The sequence below is a fragment of the Engystomops pustulosus genome, chromosome 10, assembly GCF_040894005.1.
Source record: "Engystomops pustulosus chromosome 10, aEngPut4.maternal, whole genome shotgun sequence".
Taxonomy (NCBI): domain Eukaryota; kingdom Metazoa; phylum Chordata; class Amphibia; order Anura; family Leptodactylidae; genus Engystomops; species Engystomops pustulosus.
The window spans coordinates 14094215-14115125 of NC_092420.1; the positions used below are offsets into that span (position 1 = coordinate 14094215).

The following is a 20911-nucleotide window of genomic DNA, read 5'->3' on the forward strand; positions in this document are numbered from 1 at the left end:
TGTATTTGCAACTTATTTGGCTCTGTCAAGGTAATGTTAATATAGGTTTTTTGTTTTGTTTTTTATCTTACTAATATTTTAAAACGACGTTTTCGTGGGTCTTCTACCGGAATCATAGTATAATATAAGAATGTACTGTTGAATGAGCTGATATAAAGATGAAGGGTTTTCCATAACTTCAAAGGTTTACATTTTTGAAATTTTTTTTACTACAGTTTCTCTAGTTGAGTATGTTTTTTTTTTTTTGGGCAATTTATTGTACACAACTAAAAGCCACATATACACACGAGATAGTATTCAGCTAAATGTTCCTTGAGCCAACAGCTATCACTCCAGAATCCCAAATACCCACATACGATTGGATAGAGCCATGGCCAGACTCCTCTGGTATCGGCATATCTCGAAAAAAGCCAAAAAGATTGGGAAATAAAATTCCAACTAAAATTTGCTGTCGGAGGTGGGCTTTGGAGACACCATGTACTTGGTGATGATTGTCGGGACCCACAGAAATTGTTGGATTTGGGCGATTTTCATCTCGTGTTTGACATTTTTATCTTTTTGACTATAAAATGATCATTCTAGTAAAAATCTGTAAAAAATGTAAATCATGGGATGCCTAAATTTACCTTAACCTTTTTTTTAAACATCTCAGAGTGCTATATTAGGAAGTAATCCTAAACTTACTGAGGATTCCATTTTTATGACCACTGGAAACAAGGGTGACATCCGTGGTGTTGTCCGGTCATCATTAACGCCATGAGACTACTTCAGCCAATTACTATTGGCTGAAGTAGTCTCATACCTCCATTTTGATTGTGGGTGTCTTTTGGTTTCTGGTCGATCTCCTTCAGTGATGATGTATCTACATGGAGATGTGACCACTAGGGACAATCACTGACCTCCTCGGTGTTGAAATACCATCATTACAGAAGGTGATTGGCTGTGGCAGTCACATGTCCATGTGGACCACAGATTGATAGGTGACCACAGATGTATGATCTGTGGAGAAATCTGAAAGGAAGTCTCTAGTTCCTCTAAAGATACACCAGAGGGGAAATCGAGGGTCTGTATAACTTATGAATGGGTGTGGTGAATCCTCCAGACTGAAAGACGCTCCTTATAGTATCTCGTATAGGGCATCCTGGACCCCTTTATAGTAGTCGTTTTTGCAAATAAGCCTTTTGTAAACGGCTTCCCTAATAAAGTCAATCCTTTAAATCTCTTTAAATAGAGATAATGGTGATAATTTTGTAATAAAATTGATTTTCGGGAGGGTTTGCTGAGCATTAACAAAAGATTTTTTGTTTTTTGTGCAGGCACCACGTACACGTTAAAGAAGAACCACTGGATCCTGACGAGAATGAAGGTCCTCTATCCCTAGTAACAACAGCTAACCACAGTCCCGAGTTTGACCCCGACAGAGATTATGAAGACGAACCTGTAAATGAGGACATGGAGTAAAATCATGTGTAATTTTACAATCCTGAGAATGAAGACAGTTCAAGGCCTCGGCCAACTCTCCATTATTGTACAGTCTGGAGAGGTCCTGGCTCTATTCTGACAACTATGACATGTGTTAAACTCTTAGTGCCATCAAGTTTCCCATTTGGGAGTATTTTTGATTTTTCTACTTTTTTTGTTGAAGAAAAAAAACAAAAACAAAATAAGGAATTTGTACATTGTGCATTGGATCGACTTGTTTGGTACTTGCGACTTCCTCTCTCACGGTCAGCATCAGTGTTGTAAATTTGCTAAAAAAAAAAAACAAACAAAAAAAAAAACTATTTCACTTCATCACACGCAGCAGGACTTTTAAGGACTGACGTTCAGCCGTAAAAGGACACTGAGGACATCGTTGTAAGCATGTGCGTCTAAACTGCAGGTCATCCCTTTTGCCCAGTTAAAAAAAACTAATTAAAAAAAAAATTTAAAAAAAAAGGAATCCAATGGACAACGTATTTGCACAGTACTGCATGTAATTCTGATTATCACTGCCTTTAAATCGATTCTTTTGCTTCCATATGGGATTGAGGGTGACCTTTTTTTTTAAATATGTATGGGACAGAGGGAGAGGCATAGTAATTATCCCAAACTTCTTAATGTATTGCTTTATTTTTATTGTACTACACCAATTTAAGTTCTGACCTCAGGCCTCTGTTTCAAGGCCCAAGACCTCTCGGGAGGCGTAATGTTTTCTGTACTTTGTGATGAATGTTAATAGGTGTTTTTATTATATGATGCCGAATGTCTTTCAATTGTTCAATGTTTTTTCTGTCATTGCATTGTAGTTCTATTAAGTTGCGATCACGTTTTTTTCTTTTCTTTCAGACACTCAAAAAAAAACCCAACACACAAAAATCATAATAATCCCACAAATTTTTTCTTTGCACCATTTTATTTTTTTTGCCAAAAAGTTGCTCTTGACACTCGAGGGAATGGTTCACATCATACTGTAAAAGCGAGAATAAGGAAAGTCGTAGGGAAAGGCGTGTCGTGGCCAGGCTTTATTCCCGTATAGCATTTTGGAGAGTCAGTACGCACCAACTTCACAATGAGTATGTAGCCCACAGTCCCTACTTGTCCTTGGAAGGCACCATATGCTTTATAGAACCAGATGCTGGTTTTCTGCACTTGTCTTAGCTCATAAAGCAAACAAATTGGAAGAACTAGATGTAGGAGTTTTTGTAAGATATGATCATGCCTATAAAATTTTTGAATCACCGGTGATTCCCCAAGAAATCTGTGTAGGAAGAGCGATGTCTTTAGATGTGAAAATGGTTTCTGATCCACATATGTATACATTAATATGTGTGTGTATATATAATATATACACACATTAAAGATGCTGACTTGATGCCGATGGAAGCTCTTGTGAAAAAATCCAAAAAGTTGAACTACTATTGTTTTCTCAAGAGTGTACCACAGGATTCTATACACCCGTCAATGCCATGGGGGTCTTTTTTTTTTTTTTTTTACACACAGTGCAAACTTCAAGACAATTTATTATCCTGAAGAAGGGGCTTCTACTGGTAGAACAGAAGTGGATTGGTAATGGGCGACCCATGGCGGACTGTAGGCAAGATGGGTAAGGGGCCAGGTAATCTTATGATTTGTAGAGCGCTGCGGAATTTGATGGCGCTATATAAATAAAGATTATTATTATAAAACCCTAATATTGTTTCACTAGTGAAATTTGCTTGAACAAAAAAATGATAACATGGCAAACAACTGTATTTTCTGGCCATTTTCAAAGTAAAAAAAATCTGAATCTAAATTCTGCCCTTGTGATTAATATTTTTGGGGAAAAAAATTCTTAAAAATCTTAGAAAAAAAGATGAGTGACGCGGATTGAGGGTCATGTCTATGCTCATGCCTATATTTCCTATAGGGCATTCATATCAATGAATACATGCCCAAAAGTTTTGTTAATTCCATGGAGCAGTCAACAAATTTGGTACAAAATGTTGATAGGAAGGACTGACTTGCCAAGCAACGGACAATAATAGTGGTCAAGTATAAGGGGGAGCAATACAGTGTTCAGTGAGTGAGACAGACAAATTGGGTCCTTGTCGGGGCTTGTAAAAAATCTGTGAGATTTTACCCTAAACCCTTGGGCCTAAAGTTGGCACAAAAAAAAAAATTGAATCTTTGCACTCTATAGTCCTGTTCTAATTGAGCCCAAAGGCTTTAAATTATCGAAAAAATCTTAGAGTAAAATCTCTAAGTACATACTGCCAGGGAAAATAAGGACAGTTCCCGTTCCTGTGAAAGTTTTTGGAATTTTTTGAAAGAGAACGGCTTGGATTTAGTCCATCCTTGGAGCTTTTCTGACTTTAAAGGTCTAGACTTTAAAATCCTATTTATTAGTTTTCCAAACCATTTACTCTTCGAGGAGAGGTCTATGAAGGGACACAACATCGACTGTAAATAGTTTCTGTGGGGCTGTACTTTTCGATGACCCCAATGTGTTCGGTTATATCCACCACTTTCATAAAGTGCAGTTACATGTTTTTTTAATTTCACCTTTTTTTATTTTTTTTCCTTGAACCACTTCTTTTTGTCCTTTTTTACTTTCGTGCTGGACAGACGACCCCATCCTTGAGGGACAATACAAACCGATAGCATCCAATTGGAGGTTGGCTCTTGGCAATTTGTAAGCTGAAATCGGATTGGTTGCTATAGGTCCTATCACCTATGAGAACAGAATCCATTTACAATTCCACTTTTTGTCAGCCCTAAAACTACCAAAGATATTACAGGACGGTAAATGATGTTGTTTGTTATATGCTTTACCTGTGTCTTTAAGCCAAATATCCTCTCGCTAATGATCAAAAGGAACGTGTATCTAGTGGGGGATAGGTCGTTACTGGAGATATAATATAATTAGTTTAATAAGAATCCACTAGTTGCCATCTGTGTATTATCAGACCATCTACTTTTAAGCCAAAGTATTTTTGTTTTTTAATTTTGTTTTTTTTTTTTGTATGTGACCAAACAATGTGGTCTGATATATATAATAGGGAATAGTATTATTGTCTTTCTAATGTTGCTGGCTATTTTAGGGCCCTAGTGGGCCACCCAAATCACTGACAATGTTCCCAAAAAAAAAAAAAAAAAGTTAATTGGTTAAGTAAATCAATTAGTAGTTTAAATTGCACGTGCTCTGTACCAGTTAGAAGACATTACCATTGTTTTTTTTTGTTTTTTCATGCTTCGAATTAAACCAATTGGTCATTTCATTCTACGGCACATTTCTGAGGTCTGTATTGTTGTCATATTAAACGTTCCATCAAATGCTCAAAGCATTAGTTTATTTTTTTTTATTATTGTATAAATTTAAAAAAAAACTATAAAAAAGTTGTTAGTGCAAACACCCAAAAAAAAAAGCACTTTTTTTTTTAGTGATACCAAAATGTGAGATCTGGATTAGCTCGGTAGAATTGAACTCTCAAGGCACAGTTAATGCACAAAATGTATTGAATTTAAAAAAAAAAAATTGTGAAAAAATGTTGGCTTCGAGATGACGTAAAACGCCAAGTAGCCCTTAGCAGCTACTGTACTGACCTTTTATGCCACCCTTTTTTTTTTTTTTTTGCTTTCATCTTTTGTATTTAATCTGTGTATTACGGGCACTCATCACTGGCCATTTTTGGTTTTAAATTTTTTTTTTACTTTTTTGTGTTATTTTTGTATTGTTTTGGCAGCTTGGTTGGATAGAAAGATTAAACTTAAAGGATACAAATTTAATGAATGCGAAAAACATATATAACGTAGAGCGCGGGGGATAGAAGGCTGGCAGGAATAGTTGGGCGTCGGTGAAACTCATTAGCATGTGTAACGGTTAGTAAGCATTACCTCAACCCAACCCTCTCGGGAATGACAAAAACACACATACATTTCACTAAGTTGCACTTAACTGTATGTCTTGCATGCTCAGTTTACAGCAAATTTAACAAAAAAAAAAAAAAAGTTAAGCATTTACATATCGTGCAAGTGTTGAACTTGTTTAATGACCAACTGAAAAAACTCAGGCTTTTATCACGAAGCAAAACTCCACTATATATAAATATTTTTTTTAAATAAACTTTACTTTCAACCCCCATAATGTACATATATTGTCAACATGTCTACACATCCATTTGTATTTTTTTTTTTTTTTTAAGTGGGAGGGGCGGGGCAAAGCTGGTAATCGATTTTTTTTTTCCCCGTTTTCCATCCTAAGAAGTATTCCTTGTAGGGAATATATGTAATGCATATTCATTTGTCAAAAAAAAGAACATTGCTTTGTTGTGCAACTGCTTTATATTAACTATACTAAAAAAAAAAAAAAAAAAATAGCTTTGAAAAAAATAATAAACTACTGTATGTAACTATTGCAGGTAACTTGCTGCGTATGTATGATATTTAGTTATCCCGGCTTAAGTAAAAACTAAAAAAATAATGGATGAAGTTTGCTGACAAGGTGGGAGAAATTCCCTGAATAATTTGCTTTACAAACTGTAAAATAGTTGACAATTTTTTTTTCTATCATTGATCGATGAAATTTGTACAGTTTTTGTGTTTGACTTTTTTTTTTTTTTTACCCAAAATTTTTTTTCTCAATCCCCCCCCTCCCTCAAAAAACCATCCTATGTTATCTACCACTGCCGTTTGTGGCTGTCTTAAACAAAAAAAATAAATAAAAAAGGTTCATATGTTCTAAAACATATATATATAGCTATATGAAAAAAAAAAGTTGTTTTAAAGTGTTTTCTCCTCCTGCAGTAAATATTTTGCATGATGAATCCTGGGCTCACACTTTCAAAGTTTATCAGTGAAGTCTTGAATAATTAACGGGGAGTGTCAAACTATTAAACTTTTGTATTAAAAATACTTTACAAGGTGCCAAGATGTAAAGACAATTTGTTACATGTTGTTTTTTTTTTTGTTTTTTTTTTTTCTCAAAGAAAAGCTTGCATTAGCAAAATAGTACCATGTATCAGGTAAACTGCTGTCAGGAATGAGTTGAACAAAGCCTTCTCTCTCTTTTTTTTTTTTTTTTTTTGTTTAGTTTCCATGCGTTGATAATATTGTCAGATCTATGCGTCTTGCCGGAAGTGAGAGGAAAAAAAAAAATCAAGGCTTGGGTTGATTTGGAAATGTTTTTTTCTTTCTTTTCTAATGTTAAACAAATTTTTTGGCATGTATCGTATTTTTTTTTAGAACTAATCATTGCTCATTTTTGTTGTTTTTTTTTGTGTGTGCGTTTCTGTTTATCGTATTAAATTTTTAAAATTTTAGGATATTGAATTAAGTTGGAATTTATTTAAATAAAGCTACTAAAAAATCTCCTGAACAGAAGAAAAAAAACGGTGATATGTCTAAATAACTTTTTGGATTTTTTTTTTTTGGGGGGGGTTTAACTTAAGTACACATTCTTCTGACAACCCATAAGCCTCGATGACAATGGTACAGTCTGGACTGTTAGCATGGTGCTTCATGTGTATTTGCTGCCAGTAATTTTTTTTTTTTTTGTTTGGAAAAGGCATAAAAGAAACTCATTCCTCACATCAACTGTAATTTCATCATTCCATGTCTGTTGACACAGACAATAAAAAATGTTGTGTAGTCAGTACTTATTACTGACAGTATAGCATTCTCAAATGCAATAAAATGCTGGTTGTTCACACTGGTAGTTTTGAGTCGTCCTGTCTTTTCATGTCCTAATTAATAGTTTGCTAGATTGAGGACTTTAGAACACACACACACATACATACATACATACATACATACATACATACATACATACAGGAGGCGGCCATTTTGTTGGGAAAACCCCCCAACTAATACTTGATACCTCAACGATGTCGATATTTTCTCGTCTACAGATATATTCTTCTCTTGCGAATTTTGTTGTAGCCCATAAACACTTCTGAGATGAAAGATTTCACTTAATAAAAATAAAATGCACAATAAAAAAAAGAAAAAAAGATCATCGAATTCATGTTTTGTGTTTTTGTTTTTGAATAAAGGCACTTTTTAATAAAAAAAAAATGTAAAATTAAATTATTGACATTTGAAATCAATGTTGCAATGTGATGAGTTGATATCAAAGAGTCCACTAGGTCCCAAGATTCTATTGGGTGGGGGGAGGGGGGGGGAATTCATCACCATGTTGTCTGGTTTTCTGTACTACATTTTGAGACTTTTATTTCTCAGTTGACTTTTTTTTTTTGTCAACAGCGTGTTATTTTATGGGCTCATACACATGATCTCACATTTATCATAGGCTTTGCCTCCTGATGAATCCCAGCGGACAGCAACACAGCGAGTCACTGCACTGCCGGGGGCGCTTCAACGGGATCAGGCTATAGGCAATCTACAGATGTGGGGCATTTCTGCACAGCCTGACACTGCCCCTCCACGTCCAACTGGTGTAGAAAGTCCAAGAAGTCGCAATTGTCGGCTCTGCACCAGCAATTGTGACTACGTACAGGCGTACAAGCTGTGATAAATGTGGCCCAAGGTCGTTTCCATAGTCTCATGTATGCGCCCACATCCCGAGACGCAAAACTCAGAGCAGGCTCTATTCCTGCCTATGTTTACGGCTTGGGCAGGTCGATTTCCACTGGCTTAGGCAGTCTCTTCTCTTGTCATCGGCTGATGACACAGGTCGAAACCAAGGGACCTCGGATCCCACATTTGCCGTTTGAGAAATGCAAGAGACCTTCTTTTAAAAAAGCCCCAGGCTGACCATTCATAGCCTAGCTTGAATTGTTTTATCTTTAATTTCTATAAATAAAAAGAAAAGCTATGTTTTTTTAAGGGTGACCAGATTGGCTGTTAGACCATTTTTTTAAAAAAATAAGAGCCCCAAGTCAACCTCCTAGATCAATAATTTGTTAGTTTGTTTAAAAATCTCATTCTCGAGAGGTGCAAAAGAAAGACTCTGGTTGGTCCCTTGAGTGACTGGATTTCGTGGACCAATCACAGTGCCCAGGACTCAAGATACCTAACTGCTGTTATGCAGGGACTTCTCGTATCACATAGTCCCGTCCTCGACACTGTGGTCGGTCAGTCCAGAGCGTGCTAGACCCAGAATTTTGGGAGCTACTATTTGGGACTAAAAAGTTGCACACCACACCACATCACAAAAGTGGGACTAAACAGGCAACTTATCACATGTATCACAAAGGGGAAAAACTTAAGATACATTGCAATGATTAAGTAGGAGACACCAGAGGAAGGGGGAAGGGGGGGGGGGTCACACAGGGGATTATCAGGAACAAGCTAAGGTCTGGGAAGATAGAGTTGTACACGTGACAAAGGGAGGACCATGAGAGCAGAGACAAGTAACCATTCTGAAATCTAAAGGACTTATATGCTAAACTTGGTGAAATCCTCTGATCAAAAAATTAGAAGATATTTCTATCAATCAAGTCAATAAGATGACATGATGGAATTGCCCAGAGTTTAAGTCAACAGCTAGTTAGATATGGTCTTCCTCCTACATACAATGGTGACAATTTGGCTTTTTCGTCCCTATACGCCACCTCCTCGACAAGCGACTGTGGACTGGGGTTGAGTGGTCCGGCATGGGCGTCCCATGTTGGCACAATAGCCGTCCTTGGTGCTGGTTATAGCACAATTCTATGTCAGCACCTGCATATCATTGCCAGACACATGGTTGCCGGAGCCTTCATATAACAAAAGGGGTGATGGCCAACGATCGACAAGAACTTGATAAATCTTCTCCACGGTTTCATAGAATAGAGAGCAATTTTGATGAGGGTGATAGGTAACACCCCTTTAAGTAACACAAAGTTATTTTTAATTGATGAGTGTTGTAGTATGAAAGGAACCTAACATACACATTCACCACGTCAAAAGGGAGTATTCGGTTTGATGATGTAATTGAGTAACACATTTCACAGATGGCTTCCAAAAATAGACTAGATCAGAGATGACATTCAGGAATATTCCGTATAGATCCTTTAAAAAGTGCGAATGTGATAAAACTTCTACACAATAATAAAGAAATTTAACAATTTTATATAAATTAACAAACTATAGTAGATTTTTAAAGGACCTCCTCTTATCCAGACCAGATTTCCTATGACAGATTTACACAATGGGGTTTATTTACTTAGGGTCCGCGGATCGCACTTTGTTGGAATTTTTGAAGGGACAGGTATTTAACTGGGAATTGTGTCGTATGCAATTGGATTGTGGCGCAGCTGCGCTGGCTTCCATGCGGCTGAAATTTGGGGGCATGCCGTCGGACGATCCGACCGATTCGGACTAAGATTCTAATTCTAAGACAATGCACTTCCATGCAACGGGAAGAAGAAATGCACACGTAAATGTGCCCCAATGTATGTAAAATGTGCGTGTGTTATCATTCATCGCCACAGAAAAAACTGCTCAATGCACTTGTGGTAAGTCACCTCAGAGAGGTTCCACTTTAAAATAAAATTCCAATTTTGGGGGGAGAATGGTGCACTCCCCATCCAACCTTCTGATAAATCCGACGGAGGTCGCGCCACAAGCAGTCCTATATCGTGTCCAGTGCAGGCTAAGGGTAGTGCGTAGGTGCGGGGGAGGTACACCCTACACCGGCCCACTAAACCGTCCGATGCACCCTCCTTAACACCCCTCCATGCACACTAGTGGAAGTAGTGTAAGAGGGGGGGGGGGGGCAGATGCAATTTTTGTTGCACAAGCCCTAATATATACCCCCAATGCACTCGGTTTACAACTGAAGAAGGACATGGGTCCTGTAAACCCAACTGGACCCAGATTTCCAGGTCATACAACTGTAATGGCACAAATCTGTTCATCTGCCTCATTTCCCATCAATTGTAAATTAGACAAAAACTAATAAATGGATATTTTCATTGCTTCCCCCTCTTTGACATGAAGCCATTGGCAGATGTTATGAAAATCTCTGAATATCTTCATCTTATATCTGTAGGCAGCGAATAAAAAACAGACGCCAAACAATAGCATTGTGCGAGGTGGTTCTACGCGCACGCTCTAATGAAGTTCAATTAAGCTCTGCACTGAGGATGCGAAAGGTTAATTAATAGTGGAATCACTGGCGCTCATCTGATAACGAGAGTGAGCGTTAGCAGGATGGATCCTCACCGGTTCATACATAACCAGCCTTAGATTATCTCCTAGATTTACAGGACAGTAAAACTCGTAATTCACCATCACTGTGTCTACGTAATATAAAAATAGAGGGTGTATTTTAACCCCTTAAAGACACAATCTATTTTTGGTTTCAGGGAACAGAATTTTTACAAATTTTTTCCTTCTTCTCGATTTCAATCATATTTTTATATGAGAGCTTGTTTTTTTGCAGACAGGGTTGAACTTTATACATATAAATATAGTGAAGAAATTATCAGGGCTTGTATGTAACTGTGATTGTAAATTTAGCCCTTATCATCAGCACAGAGCTTTGAATTGTGACTACTCCACCTAGAGGCTGCTGGGGGAGGGGCAGGGGCAACAGCATACGCCGAGGTGTTTACCACCAGCATATGACAAATATGCCCCATAATGTTTTGGATCATTTTGAAATTTGTTTCTGTTGCACTGGGTATTAAAACACTTGTCTGGGAAAGCTATGAGGCTTATAATCTTTTTTGTTGGTGGTACTCTGTGCGGGCTTGTTTTTTGCAGTGCAAGCTATAATTTTATCGAGTCATTCCAGAGTAGACATGACTTTTTTTTTATGATCTTTGAATCCATTCCCTTCCACCACAAAATGGAATAAAACTACCAACCTAATGACAGTTTTGGTTTCGTTTTGCTCTTTATAGGTATCATTGTACTGGATAAACGAAGCAATTTTTTTAACAGTTCAGACTTGTAAGTGGGAAAGCTCTTTAAAGGGGAATGTCAGTGAGGCATGACAAAACTAATAGTCAAGCCCATACTTATCTCACTCTGATGCTCTGGTACAGCCTGGGCTGTATGAATATTATAGCTCCTACAAGTCTGGCATCACTTCCTACATATGGTACTAGGCTCAAGCTTATTGGGTAATGGAGGAAGCGTCCCTTGTACCGGCTTTCAATCTGCAGTTTCAGGTCATTTGGAGGACCTTCGAAATGGTCCTGAAATGGCCCTTGTGTATTGAGAGAAGGAACAGATGTACAAGGAATTCATGGGTGAAGGTCTTTCTCAATATAAAATTTGGTGGGTGGCCATGGGCCCCCTAGAAGGCTTGTATCCAACCACCTCTATTATAATTCACTACTGACCATAGCTCACTGTTTGTAAGTAGAGGTTTTGTTAGTGATGCATGGGGGAGGTCAGTATTAGGCTGCAGTGAGAGTACTCTGATATCATTGCTGTATCTTCCGAAGAGATATAAGCACATGTCTGATACAGCGTATCACTGACCTCAGAGATATTTGGTGAAGGCCTGAATCAAGCTGCAGCTTGATGTGATGTCTTCAACCTGGCAGCCTCCAAACAGAGACCAGCTTGTGACCATCTCAGCCGACCACGGGCTTCAGTGGTACTGACAAAGACCAGCTAAAGCAAAAGCGTTCTGGTGATATCATCAGTAAGTCATTATTTCAGTAATTTTCTGCATTGGTTTTTGGCTGAAGCCAGTAGAAAGCCGCAGCAGGAGCGTTCACTTGACATCATCAATTCAGTCACCAAAGATAGACCAATTATGAAAGGATCTAGACAAGACCATCGCTGGAAGGCAAGTAGAGGCTTGTATGTGGTTTCATATAATACGCTGCTGACTGGATATTACTGGACAACTTACAGGAAATCTACAACCAGGATCAAGAATTCCAAACCAAGCACACTTACATGCTGGTGTGTACTTATTTTAACTAGAGATGAGCGAGCATAATCGTCCCGCTCGGTGCTCGGGCGAGTATTTCGCCCGCTCGAGAAAATGTCATCTCGCGGCGTTTAGATTTTTGGCGGCCAGAAACAGAGCCAATCACAAGCCAGGAGACTCTGCAGTACACCCAGCATCACGTGGTACACTTACATGTCGATAGCAGTGGTTGGCTGGCCAGATCAGGTGACCCTGGAATAGACAAGTACCTGCCCGTGCTGCTCGCATCATTCTCTGTCTGGATGCCGTTAGGGAGAGAGCTGCTGCTGGTCAGGGATAGCGTTAGGGTGTTCTAGTAGCTTACTGTTAGGCAGGAGTGATTCTACAAGAACCCAACAGCCCTTGTTAAAGTGAAACATTCAGTCACAGCACAAAATCCTTTTGTGTGCTGTCAGTGTAGGTTAGAAACTAGGCATAGCAATCATCTTCTGTGGTTGCGGTCTGATTTCTTATGCACGTTTTGTTCTATTATTATTGGGCGTTTTAGATGCTATCTCGCCCACTCGGTCACTCTGTCATCGCCATGCTGTTGCCCATAATTTTGGCATAATGGCGCGATTAGGCAGCCTCAAAGGCATCCATGCATGCTGCCCCTGCTGTTTCCTGTCCATTTCCGTGGTGTTTCCATCCTTTTCTGAGGTTTCCAGGTGTTTGGCCAAGCTTCCCTGTGCAGAGCCTTGGTCCCCTTGAAAAATGCTCGAGTCTCCCATTGACTTCAATGGAGTTCGTTATTCGAAACGAGCACTCGAGCATCGGGAAAAGTTCGTCTCGAATAACGAGGACTCGAGCATTTTAGTGCTCGCTTATCTCTAATTATAACCCTTTTTTTAACAACCAAATCTGAGGGGCTCCAGGTTCAATTAACAGCTATGGAACCCAGAGTCCATCAGGCTCATTTGCATAATTAATTAAAAACAAGGGCATGAAAAGCTAAAGTAAGAGCAGCTCCTGCCAGAGGGAGCACACACCAGTATCTGGTGAATAGCCTGCCTCAGGCGCTGGTCACAGCAGGGACAGCAGAGAGCTTCAAGAAGGGTCTAGATGCCTTTTTACACCTAAATAATATTGTTGGTTATGTTATATAGAAATGTTCCACCTAAATTCCTTCTTCATGCAATCCCTTCCTTGGTTGAACTTGATGGACAAGTGTCTTTTTTTCAACCGTGTAAAACTATGATACTATGAACATGGGTATCGATCCAAGCACACTTACATGCTGGGGAGTGCATCCATAGATTTTTTAACTGTTAATTTTTTTTAATGAAAAGGGAGATTTAAAAATATGAAAAAATTTGCCTTAAATTAGTACACAGTAGCCCTGGAGCCTCATTTGCATATTTCTTAACAATAAGCTATTGATAGCTTAATGAATAACCTGTTTCACGGGGCACACACCAATATGCAAGTGCGCTTGGGTTAAGGTGAAAAAAATCCATGTAGGCGATTTCTTTTAAACTATTAGTACTGATATTTATTTTTTTGCCCACTATGTGTTCCATAGTTTTTTTAAAATTCCATTTATTTTGCCTTTATTTCATTTTGACCCCCCCTTTATTTCATTCTATTAGATGTAGTGGGTCAGTAATTGAGCTGGTAGGGGGAGGGGGGGATAGATAATTTCCCTAATGCCTAGTAGACTGATGTGTAAAGTACTATTCCCAAGTACTACTAAAGATTTTATTTATTCGAATGAATAAAACAGACAGTTTTACGGGTCCTCCAAACATCAGAAAATGGCTTAAATATAATTCTTCAATGTATATTGTTAATTTGAAGGTGTGTGGTCCCCGGGGATTAATCACACATAAACCACTAAACATTACTCACCGCTAAATGACATTTTTATCGCATCATATTACCAAATTTCCATTGAAAATGCTAAAACGGTTCGTCATGCGGCTGATAACTGCCTGAACTGTAAAAATGACCAACACAAGAGCCGGTTCGCCCGCATTAAATTATCCCGTAATTAATAAAGACAGTTAAGCTGTCGACTAGCAACAGCAATTTAGGTAACCACATTTGATCAGCAATAAATTGTAACTACATTAAAATCCCAGAAATATTAACAATATGGATTAGCTGATGGAAATAGGTGCCGATTACCCACAATGCAATACAAATTTTTTTTTTTTTTGTTACTTTTTTTTTTTTTGAACGCAGGTCACCCTGGCCTGAGGAGCGCGGGCGAAGATCACAGCTAAGCACTTTTAATCTTGTGAAACAAGCAATTACAAATAGATGCATTGATTTGTTAAAAGGCTTTGGGGGGGGGGTGTTTGACATAAATTGTTGCCCGTTTAGCTCAGAACCTTGTTCAGACACAGAGATGTCACCAGCTGTAATATTCATTAGGTGACGAGGGACAACAAGGGTTGGTGGAGAGGTCATCTGGCCAGGAGATGGCATAGATGGATGGAGGGGCGTCACTGGACGTCGGCAGGTTGAGAGCGGTTATGGAATGACTCTCTGGAGAAGGAGGTGGATTATGGGTAAAGAAAAAATTGGTCTCAGGTGGGACTTCGTATAGGACAGGAGCTCAAAGTTCTATGAGTTATTACAAGAAGAAGTAGAAATTATGAGTTTGTTAGACTTTGACTCGGCAATGAATATTTCAGCATTGAAGCTCCAGGTTGGAGCATTGTAAAAAAAAAATCTCCTGAGCAATGACCAATTTTTCAAGTGACTATCCAGTCTGAAGTTAACGTCAGCTCAAATGTACATACTGGGCTTATTTACTAAGGCCCATTCCACACTTGCGAGTGTGATGCGATGAACTTGCATCACACTCACAACGCATGCTGCCCAGATTGCACGGCCCGAATGCTGCACCGCGGGAGTGAACTGACATGCGGAGTTCACTCCCGCGGTGCAGCGTTCAGGCCGTGCGTTCCCGGCAGCATGCGTTGAGATTGGAACGGGCCTAAGGGTTCGCGGATGCACTTTCGTCAGACTTTCCGACGTTTTCGGGTTTTGAACGGCTGTGACAGGTATTTAACAGGGGATTGTGTCGCACGCAATCGAATTTTGGCGCAGCTGCGCTGGCTTTCATGCAACAGAAATCGGGGGGTAGTGCCGTCGGACGATCCAACTGATTCGGACTGAGCGCAGGATCGATTCGAATTGGGTCACAGGATCAAGCACTTACATGCACCAGGAAGAAGAAGGTGAACTCTGTCGGACCTGAGCAGGGAAGCGACACATGCAGGATATCGGGCGCACGATCTTAGTGAATAGCGGCAGAGTGCATGATCGTTGGACAATACACTGTGAACTCCTCCAGACGGGCAAGTAAATGTGCCCCACTCAGCTGGACCCACTTTGTAACCAAATATGATCTTCTTGACTTTTGTTCTCAATCCCATATGGGATGCTTGGTGACCAAATCACTACCTCTATCATGACATGTGGCATCTTGTGCCATTTGTCCATTTTTTTCTTCACATCTAAGCTTAGATAGCAAATAGGAACACCTTCAGAAGAACGGTAATTGCTTCTGGAAAAAAGAGGGGTAACTGGAAACATCAACCTGCATCCCCTAGAGTTGAGCTGTGAAGAAGGCAGTGGACATAGATAACATTGGTGACTGTGAGTAATCCAGCAGCCATGATTGCCATACAGGACCTTGGCAGCCTTAAAAAAGGCCAATATTACACAAAATGTAGAGTGACCATATGTGGTGACCTCCTTTTTAAAACTGCCCCCTCCATTTGTGCTTGTATGTAATAAAATGGCTTCCATGATTTTAGAAGACGCTCCTCCTTAAATTTCGAGACGCTGCATACTGGATAGATGCTGGAAGACAGAGGGTGTGAATGGGAACGTGCCCGGTGCTGGAGTAGGCAAGAACCGGTGGAGGCAATTCTACACCGGGCCAAACTTGTGTAGAACTACCCAGCAGCGCTACCCCTGTGGCCAGAGCCTCCCGATAGATCTGTTGGGTGCGGTGGTGCGGTAGAGCTATCATACACTGGTGGCAGTGTATATCTATATAGAGCCAAATTTCTACTTTGGACTGGAGGGCCAATTTTAAGTTTCTTAATATGCAGATGTAGAGCCTATCCTTTATGTAGATCTTCCTTTCTACACTCCACTCCCTACAGTTGCTTAGCTCCTCAACGACATACAAGTTTTTGAACTTTTTGCATCGGCCAAAAAATTAAGATATAAAGCCAAATTATTATTTTTTCTAATTCTCAAATGAGTTTTCTCAACCGTATTTTAACACCACCCATATAATTTTATGATCCGAAATTGATGACTGTTGATGGAGGGGTTGTATTAACTGCCCCGTTGTCAGACCCCCGGCTTGTAGTGTAAATAGCGTCCAGAATATTTTTCTTGCATCTCTGTGCTAGAACATTGTTTAGAAAGCTTTTTTTTTTCCTACATAAGAATAATATCTCTTATTTTTGTCAGGAAAAAAGCTGAATTTTCTGCCTGCTGTGTAAAATGTATATATGTGAAATAACAGTGGAAGATATTTTCTTAACATAAATCAAGCCTCGTAAGTGCTGGTTCTTTGGATTGGCATTTAACTTACAAAAATAGAGTTAAGTGTTACGAGAAAAAAAAAAGAAAATAAAATTGAGAAAATTTATTAAATATGAGGTTTTTGCTGTAATAGAATATTAATGTAACCCAATGCGTCTTCCCCATTAAGTTGATCCGGTTTTAATATACACATGCTTTTTATTATTTTGCACTCATGCAGGATATTCCACGTACAAAGTGTTTCCACCCTGGATGGAATGTCTGGATAGGCGAGACGAAGAGTTTGGAAACAAAATAGATAGGCCAGTTTTTCTTTTCCTTTATTCCACTTGTTTGAAGATATATAATGAGGTGTAGAAGGGCAATCGACAAAAGATTATTCTTCTTCGCATGTTACTGCCTCCATGTTACTCCCCACATGTAACGTTTAGGAGGTTGTGTCCGACCTCCAACTCAATAGGACATGTGGGAGGAGCATCAGTCAGCGGCTTTTAACTAATTAAAATAATGACGTGCTCTACTCAGAAAGCTCCTCCAAGATTTCCTTTATAGCTGAATGCCACTAACATTGTGATATAGACAATCCATAAGTGCAACCTACTCTGTAATGGGGTATTTTGCATACTTGGACCCCACCACTATTCTTTCTACCGTCTGATCTGGTAATTTCTGTTTCTAATCAATTTTAGGATTATTTTTGAAAGATTTTCTACGAAGAGTAAGAGTAAGGTGCTTCATTATGAGGTGTCCTTCCAATCCTCTGCAATATTTGTCTCCACCAGCTCTAACAAGTTAATATGGCGTACACTTAAACTCCCCTCTAAACACATTTCACGAAAATCATTTGATTTCAGTAGGATCAACCTACCAACTGAAACATTTTTCTTGGACAATCTTGTGCTGATGTGCTTTCAGTCTTCTTTTGCATCAGAAAATCGATGTAAAAGTTTAGTAATCTGGCAGGAGCCATGGTCCCAGTCATTCTACCCATGTTGCCATACCTCTCTTCCCAAAGTGGTGAAGGTCCCCTTTGCAAACTTCCGAGAAAAGAGACGCACAACTAAAGTTCTGAATTATTAGGGGGATGTAGCATGCGCTGCCAAATCGCATGCCATCGTATTATTTGAACCTGCCCTCCGATCACATGCTGGACTTATCTAGAGGCTCCAAACTCTTGATAAAACATGCAGCCGGCTGTGCTGGCCAATCATAGCCATGAATAGTTGCTAGGGTCATAAATTGGTTTTTCGGCAGCCAATCCGGAAATATGTTTGGGTTCCGTGGTTGAAGCAGAACCCCAAACCGAAAGTTGAGTCCGCTCATCTCTACTGCTGGACAATTCTATAAGTAGTACATAGGTACTCATCGTCCCTGCTCCAACCTGGCCTACTCCATGGCCCAGCAACTCCCCCTTCTCTCCCCAGTGGTTTAGAGGGGGAATTAGTCACAATTCATGTCTCTCCGCCAGGAATTGCAACTAAGTCACTGCTTGTAAACCAGTATTCAGATGTACAAGCCATGATAAATGCCCCCTATGTTTTTTTTAATTTCAGACAGAGATTGTACCTAGCCCTTTATCCATCTATTTTCCATCTATCATCCAGTACAATTTACATAGGGGGTAATTGTCGGAGCTTGTATCCCTGAAATCAGGCGTAGAAACTCTAAAATAAATGCAGTTCCTGGCATATGGACAGAAATTGTGCCCATTTCCACCTTACACTGGAAGTCGGAGCCTCCTAATATATCCGGCGAGTGCTGGGTGGTGTACTGTACTGTATTATACGTTGATGAATCCCCCATAGTGAGACATCCAGAACACTCTCATACTGTACTTTGTCACAGCCTGCAGAGATTGTGCCGGCTCTCCGTATGTCTCATTTATCTTTGCTTATCTATGGAGATCACTCAGCACTGAGGACCTCTGGAACTGATTATGAGAAAGTTAATATCCCCCTTAAAAACCCTTTCTTTAATTATTGTCAAAAACTGCAAAAATCCATTTCTTTTTGTGTGCAAAAAGGTGTGTAATTAAAGTCGGAGTATAATACCCATCAACACACAAAGCCGGCACTTATGAACTTTAACTGCAGAATAAAATCTCCTATTACATGACCATTAAGTCTTATGAATGAAGCTCGTCATTTTGGTACTTGATTAATTTTTACACACTATATAAATATACTTTAATCATTATGTAACTGTTTTAAAACTGGATTCCTAATATTTCCAATGGGAAGAGACGATCTGTGATCAGTAGAAGATACTTGTACTGACAAAAAAAGAACTTTTTATTGACTTGAAAGAATTAGCAGTCAGTCAAGATTGTATATTCCAACATAGATGACCTGGTGACTTCTCGGCTTCATTAGGACGGATCCTAGTCCTTGGCCAAACTTGTCCGTATTCGAAGGTCAAGATGTTCTACAAGGTTGTATGAGGTTTTACTGCAGATCTGTGTCAGAGTCCTTGGGTTCATCCTCCCTCAAACCTCGGTAGCCTCTTATTTTGTCATAATCTTCCTTCTGGGGTCCAGTATTGGTTACAGTCTTGGCCACCACAAGATCCATTTTGTACTCATTCAAGATAAAGGCAGCTTAGTTGTAGTAAATGGATGCGGCCACTGCACACAGAATGGGATAGTCAGCTTCTGTCTCTTATGTTGAGGAGTGTGTAGTGTTCGTGTAAGTTAAAGACTATAACTAGCCTTGGGCTGTAAAGAGATTGTGCCCTCCCAGCATGGGAGAGGTAGGTATTTATCACGCAGGAGGTGTGAATAATTAGCAGCCCTGAGTGCTGGACATCTTTTCCCCATGCTCCGTCCTGCGAATTATAAGTCTTTTTTGTAGGGGATCCCGGCATGTCAAGATGAAAGAAGAAGACAGCCATAATTGGGATGAAGAGGAGCGGAGGGGAGCATGTTTAGTTTATTTTTTGTTAATCTTTATGGTAGTTTTCCTTTACATAGGGACAGAACCAAAACTAATCTTACTACATAGATACAGAAGAGAAACCAAGTTTGCAACTTACCAGAAAAAGATTACTACATAGAAACATGATTACTATAGTATAAAAGACCAGCACCAAAATGACTACATAGATACAGGTCCAGAACCAAAACTATCTCATAAATATCTTACCAGAGCCAAGATTACTACACAGGGATTTTGCCAGAACAAATTTATCTCATAGATCTAGCACCAGAATCAAGCTTACTACATAGATTAGGTGCAAGAACAAAGATAACTAAACCAAGGTTACTAAATACGTTACTAGAATGTCCAGGACAGTCCTGATGAATTCCGGACTATTGGAAGGCATGGTGTACAGAGCCAAAAGCTGACCACTCCATCCTCTGTGCAGTGGCCTCACCCATTTACTACAAATCTGCTGACATTCTCTTGAATGAGTATAAAATGTCATAAGATTGGTACTGGTAAAGTTTTATGTAGTAGGCTACTATTACTATTATGCCTGTACAGTAGCCAAAATAGTAGCAGTGTCCCCACAACAACCAATATATTTGCTGTGCCCCCATAGCAGCCAATATAGAAATGGTACCCCCCTGTCATCCAATATAATCACAGTGCCCTCACAGTATCCAACATAGTACCGGTGCCGCCACTGTAGCCAATATAGTCACAGTGCCCTCACAGTAGCCAATATAGTAACAATGCCATCACAATATATATACTGTGAATATATAATGCATGATGCCCCGATGGTAGCCAGTAAAATTCACAGTGCCACCATGGTATCCAATATAGTAAAAGTGCCCCCCAAAAGTAGTCATCATAGTGCCACAACAGTAGCCAACAAAGTGACATTGCCCCCACAGTAGTAAATATAATGGACAGTTTAATACCATATAGTAGCAAATATGGTCATGATGCCCCCAAAGTAGCCAATATAGACAATAAATTGTAGTCAATAGTCATAGTGCCCCACAGTAGACAATAGTCAGTGTCCCCCTTAGAAGCGAATAGTAACAGTGCCCCCTACAGTAGCCAAACCACAGGTGCCCCACAGTAGCCAAGTCATAGCCCTCCATATAACAGTTAA

The 20911-nt window shown here is 39.5% G+C and overlaps 1 protein-coding gene and 1 long non-coding RNA gene across 18 annotated transcripts in view; one reads left to right on the plus strand and one right to left on the minus strand.

The window, feature by feature from the left end:
• The window catches only part of FOXP1 (forkhead box P1), a 601095-nt gene extending 595556 nt beyond the window's left edge, over positions 1-5539 (plus strand). For all 17 annotated transcript variants that reach the window (XM_072128406.1, XM_072128404.1, XM_072128405.1 and 14 more), the window contains one exon: positions 1317-5539. In XM_072128406.1, coding sequence (XP_071984507.1) covers positions 1317-1461 — 145 coding nt within the window. In that variant the 3' untranslated portion in view covers positions 1462-5539. The remainder of the gene's footprint in view (positions 1-1316) is intronic.
• The window catches only part of LOC140104749 (uncharacterized), a 102089-nt gene that overhangs the window by 52442 nt on the left and 28736 nt on the right, over positions 1-20911 (minus strand). The window lies entirely within an intron of this gene.